The sequence below is a fragment of the Salmo salar genome, chromosome 14 (assembly GCF_965601325.2).
Source record: "Salmo salar chromosome 14, fSalSal1, whole genome shotgun sequence".
Lineage (NCBI taxonomy): Eukaryota > Metazoa > Chordata > Actinopteri > Salmoniformes > Salmonidae > Salmo > Salmo salar.
Window position 1 is genome coordinate 31,180,028 of NC_138304.1, and position 14,575 is coordinate 31,194,602.

At 43.2% G+C, this 14,575-nt stretch overlaps 1 protein-coding gene across 1 annotated transcript; it reads right to left on the reverse strand.

The window, feature by feature from the left end:
- Positions 1-5,191: 5,191 nt before the first annotated feature.
- On the reverse strand, positions 5,192-14,217 carry tbb2a (Tubulin beta-2A chain). Its single transcript, NM_001173873.1, has 4 exons — positions 14,092-14,217; positions 13,473-13,581; positions 7,278-7,388; positions 5,192-6,649 (listed from the first exon to the last, which is right to left on the reverse strand). Exons 1-4 carry the CDS (start codon positions 14,146-14,148, stop codon positions 5,556-5,558), a joined length of 1,371 nt encoding a protein of 456 aa, NP_001167344.1. The 5' UTR covers positions 14,149-14,217; the 3' UTR covers positions 5,192-5,555.
- Between the last annotated feature and the right edge of the window lie 358 nt (positions 14,218-14,575).

The window sequence follows — 14,575 nt, forward strand, 5'->3', positions numbered from 1 at the left end:
TGTTTTATAGTATCACTCTTATCACACCTTGACATCTTTACATACTGTAGTTCAGATGTTGTCACTGCTCAACCAAAAAAAACCTAAAGATGACTACAAAAGAGGACTTTACAAGTTAACCTGTTTTCAAACGACACACTGACTCACCTCCCACCACCCACACCCAGAATTCATTGGGAAATCTATTGATTTTCAGAGTTGATCACTGATGTCTGTCAGGAACAATATTATCACAGATGAAGTACCAGAGGAATGTTAAAGGAGTATTTGATTCCATAAGGATGTTAAAACCAGCTGAATTGCTGCTGTGATATGGTGCTGGACTCTTAATTCAGAACAATGTAATGAAAAGTTGGGGGGGGGGGGGTTGCTGTAACAGAAAAATAATTCTGAAGCTGAATCAATGTCCCACAAGATCACATAATGATGAATGAGTATTTTACACATCAGAACTGACTATAATACCACAGCATAGTAGGCTTATAACATTACTGTTACACCAAAAACACCTCATTTCTAGTGAGATTTTAGGAGCTGAAACTGAATAGTCGCATTTCTTTTATCATGTGGCCAGAACGCAACAGTGTGCGTCACTAGGCAGGATACAGGTATAAATGCTTTGATTGTAACAAAATACAAGACAGGTTCAAAGTTTGTTAAAACCATCTGCTCTAATTCGCTCACGAAACAGTAATTGAAGAATATCTAAATGCATATTTCCAAGAAACTGCTTCAGATCAAACTATTGGCATTTGGACATTTCAGTAATTAAAATGTAAAGAATTATCATTTACGATTGATGGTGATAATGGCCTATTTTGAAATGAGTTATTCCTAACTCAGTGTTTAAGGCTATTAAAATAGAAAAATCAGGCAGACAGGCAATGGGGCATTCAGTTGCTGTTTGATTGAACGTTAGAATGGGTAAAACAAGTCAACTAAACAACTTTGAGCGTGGTATGATCGTCGGGTCCAGGTGCGCCAGATCCAGTTTTTCAGATATGGCTGCCCTCCTGAGTTTTTCACGCATGACGGTGTCTAGAGTTTATCAATAAGGGTGCGACAAACAAAAAATAAACAGTCAGCGGCAGTCCTGTGGACAAGAATAGCTTGTTGATGAGAGAATTTGAAGGAGTGGCCTGCGCGGTCTGCAGATCTCAACCCAATAGAGCAGGTTTGGGATGAGATGTAACGAGCTGTTCGCTGCATTAATGTACCGCTGTCCAATCTGCAGCAACTGTGTGATGCCATCCCGTTAGCATGGACCAACATCCCTGTGGAACGTTTCCGTTGTAGAATACCCTGAAGAATTCAGGCTGTTCTGGAGACAAAGGGGGTCCAACCCGGTACTAGATGGGTGTACCTAATAAACTGTGTATAATACCATGGCATATGCTAACATACATATGAATAATGCAGTACAGTGTTATATATGATGATATTGGTGAGATAAGCAGGAGACCTCACGTAATGTGTGAGATAGGTGACCTGACCTCAGATTTTCTATTCTAAGCTAATTTGACAGACAAGTGACACATACAGTATTACTCCTGTGGTCTGATGTAAAAGACAGGAGACTGATGGTAAGAGGCAAAAGGTAGTAATGTGCATAATCAACACTGGGGTTGCGGCACTTATAGTCTGAGTAAATTCAGACATATTATAGTTACTCTGGGGACACATCTGCATATAACACAATGTCACTTTTGATGTACCTGGAACAGGTTAACATTAGTAAGACAGTGACCCTAACCCTTGTTTTGTTCACACCCCGGCATAACCCAGAAATAAACCTAACCCTAACCCAAGCTTCATGTCCACACCCAGTCTCAACCCTTGCCATAACCTAAGACTGGCCTAACCTGTGGTTTTGAGTCCTCCTGTTGGTTTCCAATGTATCCGTCTCTGCTACGTCCTCCTGGGTAACCACACGTTCTTTCAATGTATGATGTGTTCGACAAGAGCATCTTTCCCCCAGTTGTGTCTGAATTTTCCAAGAAGTGGATAACATTATACTAACATTCTGCGTGGTCAGCCTTTTTAGACGCCTGCTGTCAAAATAGAACAACTTCAGAGTCTTCAAGTATTTATGGACCACAGAGCAATGAAAAAGACAACCGATTTACTGTACCTCTAACAAAGCGGAAACTCTTGAGCCTTGCCAGAGGACCTTTTTGTAAATGATATCAAGCAAATTGAGCAGGTAGAATAAAGGTGTGTAATATTGTGATTAACCAATATGTAAAGATCCTATTAAATCAAATGTATTTATACTGCTCAAAAAAATAAAGGGAACACTTAAACTACACAATGTAACTCCAAGTCAATCACACTTCTGTGAAATCAAACTGTCCACTTAGGAAGCAACACTGATTGACAATACATTTCACATGCTGTTGTGCAAATGGAATAGACAACAGGTGGAAATTATAGGCAATAAGCAAGACACCCCCAATAAAGGAGTGGTTCTGCAGGTGGTGACCATAGACCACTTCTCAGTTCCTATGCTTCCTGGCTGATGTTTTGGTCACTTTTGAATGCTGACGGTGCTTTCACTCTAGTGGTAGCATGAGACGGAGTCTACAACCCACACAAGTGGCTCAGGTAGTGCAGCTCATCCAGGATGGCACATCAATGCGAGCTGTGGCAAGAAGGTTTGCTGTGTCTGTCAGCGTAGTGTCCAGAGCATGGAGGTGCTACCAGGAGACAGGCCAGTACATCAGGAGACGTGGAGGAGGCCGTAGGAGGGCAACAACCCAGGAGCAGGACCGCTACCTTCGCCTTTGTGCAAGGAGGAGCAGGAGGAGCACTGCCAGAGCCCTACAAAATTACCTCCAGCAGGCCACAAATGTGCATGTGTCTGCTCAAACGGTCAAAAACAGACTCCATGAGGGTGGTATGAGGGCCCGACGTCCACAGGTGGGGGTTGTGCTTACAGCCCAACACCGTGCAGGACGTTTGGCATTTGCCAGAGAACACCATGATTGGCAAATTCGCCACTGGCGCCCTGTGCTCTTCACAGATGAAAGCAGGTTCACACTGAGCACGTGACAGACGTGACAGAGTCTGGAGACGCCATGGAGAACGTTCTGCTGCCTGCAACATCCTCCAGCATGACCGATTTGGCGGTGGGTCAGTCATGGTGTGGGGTGGCATTTCTTTGGGGGGCCGCACAGCCCTCCATGTGCTCGCCAGAGGTAGCATGACTGCCATTAGGTACCGAGATGAGATCCTCAGACCCCTTGTGAGACCATATGCTGGTGCGGTTGGCCCTGGGTTCCTCCTAATGCAAGACAATGCTAGACCTCATGTGGCTGGAGTGTGTCAGCAGTTCCTGCAAGAGGAAGTCATTGATGCTATGGACTGGCCTGCCCGTTCCCCAGACCTGAATCCAATTGAGCACATCATGTCTCGCTCCATCCACCAACGCTACGTTGCACCACAGACTGCCCAGGAGTTGGCGGATGCTTTAGTCCAGGTCTGGGAGGAGATCCCTCAGGAGACCATCCGCCACCTCATCAGGAGCATGCCCAGGCGTTGTAGTGAGGTCATACAGGCACGTGGAGGCCAAACACACTACTGAGCCTCATTTTGACTTGTTTTAAGGACATTACATCAAAGTTGGATCAGCCTGTAGTGTGGTTTTCCACTTTCATTTTGAGTGTGACTCCAAATCCAGACCTCCATGGGTTGATAAATTGGATTTCCATTGATTATTTTTGTATGATTTTGTTGTCAGCACATTCAACTATGTAAAGAAAAAAGTATTTAATAAGATTATTTCTTTCATTCAGATCTAGGATGTGTTGTTTAAGTGTTCCCTTTATTTTTTGGAGCAGTGTATATAGCCCTTCTTACATCAGCTGATATCTCAAAGTGCTGTACAGAAACCCAGCCTAAAACCCCAAACAGCAAGCAATGCAGGTGTAGAAGCACGGTGGCTAGGAAAAACTCCCTAGAAAGGCCAAAACCTAGGAAGAAACCTAGAGAGGAACCAGGCTATGAGGGGTGGCCAGTCCTCTTCTGGCTGTGCCGGGTGGAGATTATAACAGCACATGGCCAAGATGTTCAAATGTTCATAAATGACCAGCATGGTCAAATAATAGTAATCATAGTAGTTGTCGAGGGTGCAACAAGTCAGTAACACAAGAGTAAGTGTCAGTTGGCTTTTTCATAGCCAATCTTTGAGAGTATCTCTACCGCTCCTGCTGTCTCTAGAGAGTTGAAAACAGCAGGTCTGGGACAGGTAGCACGTCCGGTGAACAGGTCAGGGTTCCAGCAGGTCTGGGACAGCAGGTCTGGGACAGGTAGCACGTCCGGTGAACAGGTCAGGGTTCCATAGCTGCAGGCAGAACAGTTGGAACTGGAGCAGCAGCACGGGGGACAGGGGACAGCAAGGAGTCATCAAGCCAGGTAGTCTTGAGGCATGGTCCTAGGGCTCAGGTCCTCCGAGAGAGAGAAAGAAAGAAAAAGAGAGAATTAGAGAGAGCATATTTAAATTCACACAGGATACCGGAAAAGACAAGAGAAATACTCCAGATGTGACAGACTGACCCTAGCCCCCCGACACATAAACTACTGCAGCATAAATACTGGAGGCTGAGACAGGAGGGGTCAGGAGACACGGTGGCCCCATCCGATGAAACCCCCAGACAGGGCCAAACAGGTAGGTTATAACCCCACCCACTTTGCCAAAGCACAGCCCCCACACCACTGGAGTGGTTAGGTTTACATGTTCAAAGATTGGCATTATTAGTAAAAAAAAATCTGCCATTGAAAGAGAGTGTCCTATGTCCCCACACATTAAACCCGATGCTCGGATAGTCACCATGTCTGGCCAGCCCTAAATCAGATTTCCTAACTGACAGATCATGATGAAGAGGAATTAACCATAATCTTGGTCTTTCAATCAAAGTCTCTCCTGTCCTAGCCAGACAGAGAAAACAAACCAACACAGTCAAGATGACTCAAGGGATTCACAAGACTATAAAAGTGGTAAGCATCTCTCAAGATAGGTACGGTAATCACATTCCATGCTTACCTTGCATTTTGAAACCAGGAAACAAATCTTCATTTTTCTTATTGTATCTATACATCTTCATTACAGCATGAAAAGTCTGGATTGTTCATTGTATCTCATCTGCTGAATACAATGAGCATTCCCATGAAAAGAAAGCTAACGAGAGTGATATTCATAGGACAGGACCATTTTATTTTGCGACAGAAAATGCATTCTGAGGAAAATGTTACAAAACTCGGTTTCGATAATAGTGTAATGATGTTGTTTTTATTGACATTGACACAGCATGAATTGGAAAATCAATGACATTTATAATACTCACATAATTGTTATGTTTCACTTATGGTCTTCGAGACATATTTGAAGAGCAATGAAATGCAATAGTAGTAGTCTTTAGGCTAAACAGCTACAATATACAGTATCTTGACGCGACAATAACTCATTCTGCGCCTCTATCCTTCCATACCTATTGATCATTTAAAGTGACTGGTGGATATAACATACAGACTGCTGTACTGCTTCTACCCAGCACCCTTCAGTGGCGGACATCATGGTGCTGCTGGACATCCTGATCCGCATCCTCCAACTCGTCTTCCTCGTACTCGCCCACTTCGTCAGCAGTGGCGTCCTGGTATTGCTGGTACTCAGACACCAGATCATTCATGTTGCTCTCAGCCTCAGTGAACTCCATCTCGTCCATACCTTCTCCGGTGTACCAGTGAAGGAAGGCCTTACGGCGGAACATGGCAGTGAACTGCTCAGAGATCCTTCTAAACAGCTCCTGGATTGCCGTGCTGTTACCAATAAAGGTGGCGGACATCTTAAGGCCACGGGGCGGGATGTCGCAGACGGCAGTCTTCACGTTGTTGGGGATCCACTCTACGAAGTAGCTGCTGTTCTTGTTCTGCACGCTCAACATCTGCTCGTCCACCTCCTTCATGGACATGCGCCCGCGGAAGATGGCGGCAACGGTGAGGTAGCGGCCGTGGCGAGGGTCGCAGGCGGCCATCATGTTTTTGGCGTCAAACATCTGCTGGGTCAGTTCGGGCACGGAGAGGGCACGGTACTGCTGGCTCCCCCTGCTGGTCAGAGGGGCAAAGCCGGGCATGAAGAAGTGGAGGCGGGGGAAGGGCACCATGTTGACGGCCAGTTTGCGGAGGTCGGCGTTGAGCTGACCGGGGAAGCGTAGGCATGTGGTGACACCGCTCATAGTGGCCGACACCAAGTGGTTGAGGTCTCCGTAGGTGGGTGTGGTGAGTTTGAGGGTACGGAAACAGATGTCATAGAGAGCCTCGTTGTCGATGCTGAAAGTCTCATCAGTGTTCTCCACCAGCTGGTGGACTGACAGGGTGGCGTTGTAGGGCTCCACCACCGTGTCGGACACCTTGGGTGAGGGCATGACACTGAAGGTGTTCATGATGCGGTCAGGGTACTCCTCGCGGATCTTGCTGATGAGCAGGGTGCCCATGCCAGAGCCGGTGCCCCCTCCCAGAGAGTGGGTGAGCTGGAAGCCCTGGAGGCAGTCACAGTTCTCAGACTCCTTCCTGACTACGTCCAGGACAGAGTCAACCAGCTCGGCTCCCTCTGTGTAGTGGCCTTTAGCCCAGTTGTTACCAGCTCCACTCTGACCTGAAAGACCCATGAAGAACCTGGGTTAGAGACAAAGCATCTTTGTGCTAGTAAACATTTAGCCAGACACATCTAGGAGAATGAAAAGCAAGTCACCAGTAACAAGCATATGCATTGTGTACATTATTTATACATTTCCAGTGAAAGAGAAAATTCCATTCCACTGAAACAACATTGAATAATTTGTATCTAATAAAAGTAGTGTTTTAATCTAATTGTACTGATGTGAGTGTAATCCTACTATACTTTATTCAGTATTATAGGTAAGGTGTCCTGGGGTGGATTTTATTTAGTTCAATATCCCCATCCTGATGAGCACTGCAGCAGTGGCAGTCTGGACTGCATTCTACTGAGTCACCATGCTGGCTGTGTCTGCCTGACACAACTGCAGAAACGTTGCACAGACAGCACACTGTACATCTATGTGAAAGGTAAACTGAGCTTCGCTTCAAAGGACATGACAGTGAATGCTGACACAGACATGACATGCTTTGGGTCAAAGATGGAAAAGCTGATGAGGACATGAAGATAACCAATTGGGCAAGACAGCACAGACAGATCTGGGACCAGGCTGGGCGAGATAGCACAAAAAGATATGGAATGTGGCTAGATGATAACCACTACTCACCAAAGACAAAGTTGTCTGGTCTGAAGAGCTGGCCGAAGGGCCCGGAGCGTACAGAGTCCATGGTGCCTGGCTCCAGATCCACCAGGATGGCCCGGGGGACAAACTTGTTACCTGTGGGGGGAGGAGAGGCAGGGATATCAGGGTATATCAGATTTAGTGATATCATATATTCACTAGTCAGATTTTGTTGCACAACGGAAACCGTTTACTACCCTGGGTGAGATAGCATGGTGAAGCCACATCAGAGGGCACAACCTACACAGTAAACATTGATTCTGAGGAAATTAACCCAAAAAAGGAAACAGAGGGCAAATACTAGGCATCCCCTGACCATGCTCTCCCGCACAGCTTATTAAACAGAGCAAAGCACAGACTGCCTCTGATTCTCTTTCTCTCTCTCACTCTCTTTCTCTCTCTCTGTTTCGCTCTCTCTCAATTAGCCTCATTTGCAGACTGCAGCAGCTTGCAGCACAGAGAACTTGCTAGCTCCAGTCCAAAGTAGGGAGGGGGAATAAAATGTGCTCTGCAGAATTGATTCAGACCAAGATGGCATCTCCCAGACCAGAATAGAAAGAGGAGTGGGAGGCCCCAGTGCACAACTTAGCAAGAGGACAAGTACATTAGAGTGTCTAGTTTGAGAAACAGATGCCTCATAAGTCCTCAACTGGCAGCTTCATTAAATAGTACCCGCAAAACACAAGTCTCAATGTCAACAGTGAAGAGGCAACTGGGATGCTGGCCTTCTTGGCAGAGTTCCTCTGTCCAGTGTCTGTGTTATTTTGTCCATCTTAATCTTTTCTTTTTACTGGCCAGTCTGAGATATGGCTTTTTCTTTGCAACTCTGCCTAGAAGGCCAGCATCCCTTCTATTCTGGTTAGAGCAAATTTGGTCTGTTCTGTGAAGGGAGTAGTACACAGCGTTGTACGAGATCTTCAGTTTCTTGGCAATTTCTCGGATGGAATAGCCTTCATTTCTCAGAACAAGAATAGACTAATGAGTTTCAGAAGAAAGGTCTTTGTTTCTGGTCATTTTGAGCCTGTAATCGAACCCACAAATGCTGATGCTCCAGATACTCAACTAGTCTAAAGGCCAGTTTTATTGCTTCTTTCATTAGCACCACAGTTTTCAGCTGTGCTAACATAATTGCAAAAGGGTTTTCTAATGATCAATTAGCCTTTTAAAATTATAAACATGGATTAGCTAACACAACGTGCCATTGGAACACAGGAGTGATGGTTGCTGATAATGGGCCTCTGTACGCCTACGTAGAAATTGCATTAAAAAAAATGTTGTTTCCAGCTACAATAGTCATTTACAACATTAACAATGTCTACACTGTATTTCTGATCAATTTGATGTTATTTTAGTGGACTTTTTTATTATTATTATTATTTTTTAAACAAGGACATTTCTAAGTGGCCCCAAACTTTTGAACGGTAGTGTAAATGTATGTTGCAGTTAAAACAGCTCATAAAAGTCTGTCAGTGGTATGAATACTTGGTAGAACTGTAATACAGAAACCAGCTACCCTCTAAATGTAGTGGTGTATATTCTTCAAAAAGTAGTTATTCTACAGGAAATGTTATATATATACAGTACTAGTCAAAAGTTTGAACACAGCTACTCATTCAAGGGTTTTTCTTTATTTTTACAATTTTCTACATTGTAGAATAATAGTGAAGACATCAAAACTATGAAAAACACATGGAATCATGTACAGTTGAAGTCAGAAGTTTTCATACACCTTAGCCAAATACATTTAAACTCAGTTTTTCACAATTCCAGACATTTAAACCTAGTAAAAATTCCCTGTCTTAGGTCAGTTATGATCACCACTTTATTTTAAGAATGTGAAATGTCAGAATAATAGTAGAGAGAATGATTTATTTCAGCTTTATTTATTTCATCACATTCCCAGTGGGTCAGAAGTTTACATACACTCAATTAGTATTTGGTAGCATTGCCTTTAAATTGTTTAACTTGGGTCAAACGTTTCGGGAAGCCTTCCACAAGCTTCCCACAATAAGTTGGGTTTGGCCCATTCCTCCTGACAGAGCTGGTGTAACTGAGTCAGGATTCTAGGCCTCCTTGCTCGCACATGCTTTTTCAGTTCTGCCCACAAATTTTCTATAGGATTGAGGTCAGGGCTTTGTGATGGCCACTCCAATACCTTGACTTTGTTGTCCTTAAGCCATTTTGCCACAACTTTGGAAGTATGCTTGGGGTCATTGTCCATTTGAAAGACCCATTTGCGACAAAGCATTAACTTCCTGACTTGTATTGAGATGTTGCTTCAATATATCCACATAATGTTCCTACCTCATGATGCCATCTATTTTGTGAAGTGCACCAGTCCCTCCTGCAGCAAAGCACCCCGAAAACATGATGCTGCCACCCCTGTGCTTCACGGTTGAGATGGTGTTCTCAGCTTGCAAGCCTCCCCCTTTTCCCTCCAAACATAACGATGGTCATTATAGCCAAACAGTTCTATTTTTGTTTCATCAGACCAGAGGACATTTCTCCAAAAAGTACGATCTTTGTCCCCATGTGCAGTTACAAACCGTAGTCTGGCTTTTTTATGGCGGTTTTGGAGCAGTGGCTTCTTCCTTGCTGAGCGGCCATTCAGGTTGTGTCAATATAAGACTAATTTTACTGTGGATATAGATACTTTTGTACCTTTTTCCTCCATTATCTTCACAAGGTCCTTTGCTGTAGTTGTGGGATTGATTTGCACGTTTTGCACCAAAGTACGTTCATCTCAAGGAGACAGAATGTGTCTCCTTCCGAGCAGTAAGACAACTGCGTAGTCCCATGGTATTTAAACTTGCATACTATTGTTTTTACAGATTAACATGGTACCTTCAGGCGTTTGGAAATTGCTCCCAAGGATGAACCAGACTTGTGGAGGTCTACAATTTTTTTTCTGATTTCTTTTGATTTTCCCATGATGTCAAACAAAGAGGCACTAAGTTTGAAGGTAGGCCTTGAAATACATCCAAAGGTACACCTCCAATTGACTCAAATGATGTCAATTAGCCTATCAGAAGCTTCTAAAACCGTGACATCATTTTCTGGAATTTTCCAAGCTGTTTATGTAAACTTCTGACCCACTGGAATTGTGATACAGTGAATTATAATGAAATAATCTGTCTGTAAACAATTCTTGGAAAAATGACTTGTGTCATGCACAAAGTAGATGTCCTAACCGACTTGCAAAAACTATCGTTTGTTAATAAGAAATGTGTGGAGTGTTTTATGAGTTTTAATGGCTGTATGTAAACTTCCGACTTCAACTGTAGTAACCAAAAAAGTGTTAAACAAACCAAAATATATTTTATATTTGAGATTCTTCAAAGTACCAATCCTTTGCCTTGATGACAGCTTTGCACACTCTTGGTATTCTCTCAACCAGCTTCATGAGGTGGATTTCAATGGCTTTCAATTAACAGGTGTGCCTTATTAAAAGTCAATTTGTGGAATTTCTTTCCTTCTTAATGTGTTTGAGCCAATCAGTTGTGTTGTGACAAGGTAGGGTTGGTATACAGAAGATAGCCCTATTTGGTAAAAGACCAAGTCCACATTATGGCAAGAACAGCTCAAATAAGCAAAGAGAAATTACAGTCCATCATTACTTTATGACAATCTGGAAAATGTTAAGAACTTTGAAAGTTTCTTCAAGTGCAGTCACAAAAACCATCAAGCGCTATGATGAAACTGGCTCTCATGCGGACCGCCACAGGAAAGGAAGACCCAGAGTTACCTCTGCTGCAGAGGATAAGTTCATTAGAGTTAACTGCACCTCAGATTGCAGCCCAAATAAATGCTTCACAGATGGTTTGGGATGAGTTAGACCGCAGAGTGAAGGAAAAGCAGCCAACAATTGCTCCGCATATGTGGGAACTCCTTCAAGACTGTTGGAAAATCATTCCTCATAAAGCTCGTTGAGAGAATAACAAGAGTGTGCAAAGCTGTCATCAAGGCAAAGGGTGGTTACTTTGAAGAATCTCAAATATAAAATATATTTTGATTTGTTTAACACTTTTTTGGTTACTACATGATTCCATATGTGTTATTTCATAGTTTTAAATTCTACACTATTATTCAACTATGTAGAAATAGTAAAAATAAAGAAAAACCCTTGAATGAGTAGGTATGTCTAAACTTTTGACTGGTACTATATATATATATAGTACCAGTCAAAAGTTTAGACATACCTACTCATTCAAGGGTTTTTCTTTATTTTTACTATTTCTACATAGTCGAATAATAGTGTAGAATTTAAAACTATGAAATATATATATATATATGTGTGTGTGTGTGTGTGTGTATGTGCAACTTTATGTGGTATTTGGGTTGCTATAACATTGGTTTGAAGTGACTTTGAAGATTTGTAAGCATTCTACCATAGCCCCTGCCATTCCCATTGTTTCACTAGGAGCAATGCTAATTCTGGCTGTGGGGTAAGTAAATAAAGAAAAGTAAGCCATGTTTTTGGTCATTGTCTCTCAGGATCAATGGATTAATCACTTTTTGTGAATACAATTAAGTATATTTAAATGTTGTTGTACTGCCCCTTAAATGGCAGTCGTTTTTTACCACATAAATTTGACAAAATTTGAATTTAGTTCAAAAATCTAAAAACTAAAAGATACTACAATCCAATGACGGTCAATCTACTTTTTAGTACTTTGTTGTTTGGAAAAAAGCTGCACATTATTTAAGGGAATTTTTTTTATTTTTGTTTTCCAGAACATTCAAATTAACTGTAATTTTGCAAATATAACCGTCTGTTTAGTTATTTTTTTTATTTCAGATAACATTATTTACATGTCTAATGTTTTGATAAGAACTAAGTATATATTTGCTATGACGGTTGCTTTTTCCAATAGATTATTCTTGGGGACAATGACCCTAGTTGGTAATCCATTTATATAAAATATGTTGGTAGTATGAGGGTTAAAGTGCTGCTATACACATCTCTCTATGAATCAGTGCCTTGTTATTTTAGGAAACTTTTTATTGATGAATGCACAATGCATGTACAATAATGGATGGCAGAGTTGCTCACAGACATGCAAGCTCAATTTACGCCTGACAACAGTGAAATGAGAGGGATCAATACTGCTTAGCATTTGCACACACTGGAAATAGGATCAGAGCTAACCACAGGACATGTAGGCCGCATAGGCCCCAGGTTCTGCAGCCTGGTTGGTTTGGCAAAGGAGACTGACTGCTCAGTATGGTAAAGTGCCGGAGACAAAGGATGGGATGCTGCACGGCAATGACCTTCAAATCCCTGGCTAATAAAAATCAGACCGACACACAGACAGCAGACAAACATTAGGGTTGGGTCGGTTTTACAGAGACTGCAGATGTATACCCGACCCCCGATGTAGAGATAGATATAGAATTTGCTGTTTGATTGTTTATTTCACTTTTGTTTATTATCTATTTCACTTGCTTTGGCAATGTAAACATAAGTTTCCCATGCCAATAAATTCCATTGAATGTAAAATAGTGAGATAGAGGGAGAGAGAGAGGATAGAGGGAGAGAGAGAAAGAAATATGTGATACAGGGAGAGAAATAACAAGAGAGGGAGGGAGGGAGGGAGGGAGATTGGCAGGTACCTGCTGCTGTCCTCCCCCCTGCCCTGCCAGAGAGGGATGGAGGGAGGGAGGGAGATTGGCAGGTACCTGCTGCTGTCCTCCCCCCTGCCCTGCCAGAGAGGGATGGAGGGAGGGAGGGAGATTGGCAGGTACCTGCTGCTGTCCTCATTTCCCCTGCCCTGCCAGAGAGGGATGGAGGGAGGGAGGGAAGGAGGGAGGGAGATTGGCAGGTACCTGCTGCTGTCCTCATTTCCCCTGCCCTGCCAGAGAGGGATGGAGGGAGGGAGGGAGATTGGCAGGTACCTGCTGCTGTCCTCATTTCCCCTGCCCTGCCACAGGGCCCACTGCACCCAGACAGATATTATGGTTACAATGTCACATACTCAGTTTGGATTAGAGCATGACTGCAAATCAAATGAGGTCTGCAGTTTTTTTCACCAGGGAATATTGATTTACTTTTGTTTTCATTTGGGGGAAAGCCAAGTGATATTACAGTGTGCTTATGGTTTATTATTTTCTTTAAGCAATTGTTCAGATGCATGCAGAGATTACTTCATGCCCAGTCCAGACAAATAGATGTATATATACCGGATGCTTCATTGTAGTACACGTTAATCCGCTCCAGCTGCAGGTCACTGTCACCTTGGTAACTTCCGGTGGGGTCGATGCCGTGTTCGTCACTTATGACCTCCCAGAACTGAGAATGGGACAGAGATGTAGGTACTGCAACTTTGATGTTTAAAGGTTTGAACTAAGAGATAAATACGATTTTCTGTGCTCTGGCTATAACCTGTTCAAGACACATGGAAAAATACCGAACGGTCTTTGTGCGTAGCCCTATCCCTATTGCGCATGGTGATAGCGTGACTCATCGGCCCCGCAGATGCGCAACACCACTGCAGACACTTTGCCTCCTAGCCCAAGTCCATAGGACCACACCCATATCAATCGAATAGCATCTAATATTTCTAAATAAATTAAATACTAATTTCTATAACACATTAGGCCCAAAATATTCTACCAAAATACTGGATGGGTATTTGGGAATTTAATGTCTTGGAAAATGCGTTGCGACATAGGCCTATTTTAAATAAAGTTACATGGGCGAAAAAAGCATGCAGGTCTCAACATTTCAAACATCTAACAAAAAAGTTATTGCTCTATAACAACCACTGCGTCAGTATACAAATATAAACATGCTACCTACTTTGGCACCAATCTGGTTTCCACATTGCCCGGCCTGGATATGAACAATCTCCCTCATGATGATGCCTTGTGGGTGCAAGCAGACAGCAGCCTTTTGTCTCAGCTAACACCGATGTCCTCAACCTCGTTACTACCCCTGCATGTGTCGCCTCTCAGCAGTTTTTACATTACTAGGGTGAGCGGTGAGCTCAGGGAGAGTCATCATGTTGATGCTGGGTGACGTCACACCGGCGCTGCATCCCAATCTCGCGCACCAGCATATCAGCGAGCAACGTCTGATGCAGTGGACCGGTGGACTGGTTGAGGATGCTGCTGCATCACTTTTAATCTAAAACATGGCGCAAATTGTTATTATTTGCCAAGTTAAGGAAATGCAACTTCATTGTTCATAAATATCCCCTTGTTCAATGTAAGATAGGCATTGTGCCCACCGTCTAGCTTGTCTTCCTGCATCTGCTTCAGTGTACATTATGTCCAATAGAGGT

Excerpts from the sequence above, each read along its gene's own strand:
- tbb2a (NM_001173873.1), bottom strand. The coding sequence starts at position 14,148 with ATGAGGGAGATTGTTCATATCCAGGCCGGGCAATGTGGAAACCAGATT. Across the intron at positions 7,389-13,472 it reads GTACTACAATGAAGCATCCG|GTAACAAGTTTGTCCCCCGG; the intron begins GTATATATACAT and ends CTCCCCCCACAG. Across the intron at positions 6,650-7,277 it reads ACCAGACAACTTTGTCTTTG|GTCAGAGTGGAGCTGGTAAC; the intron begins GTGAGTAGTGGT and ends TGGGTCTTTCAG.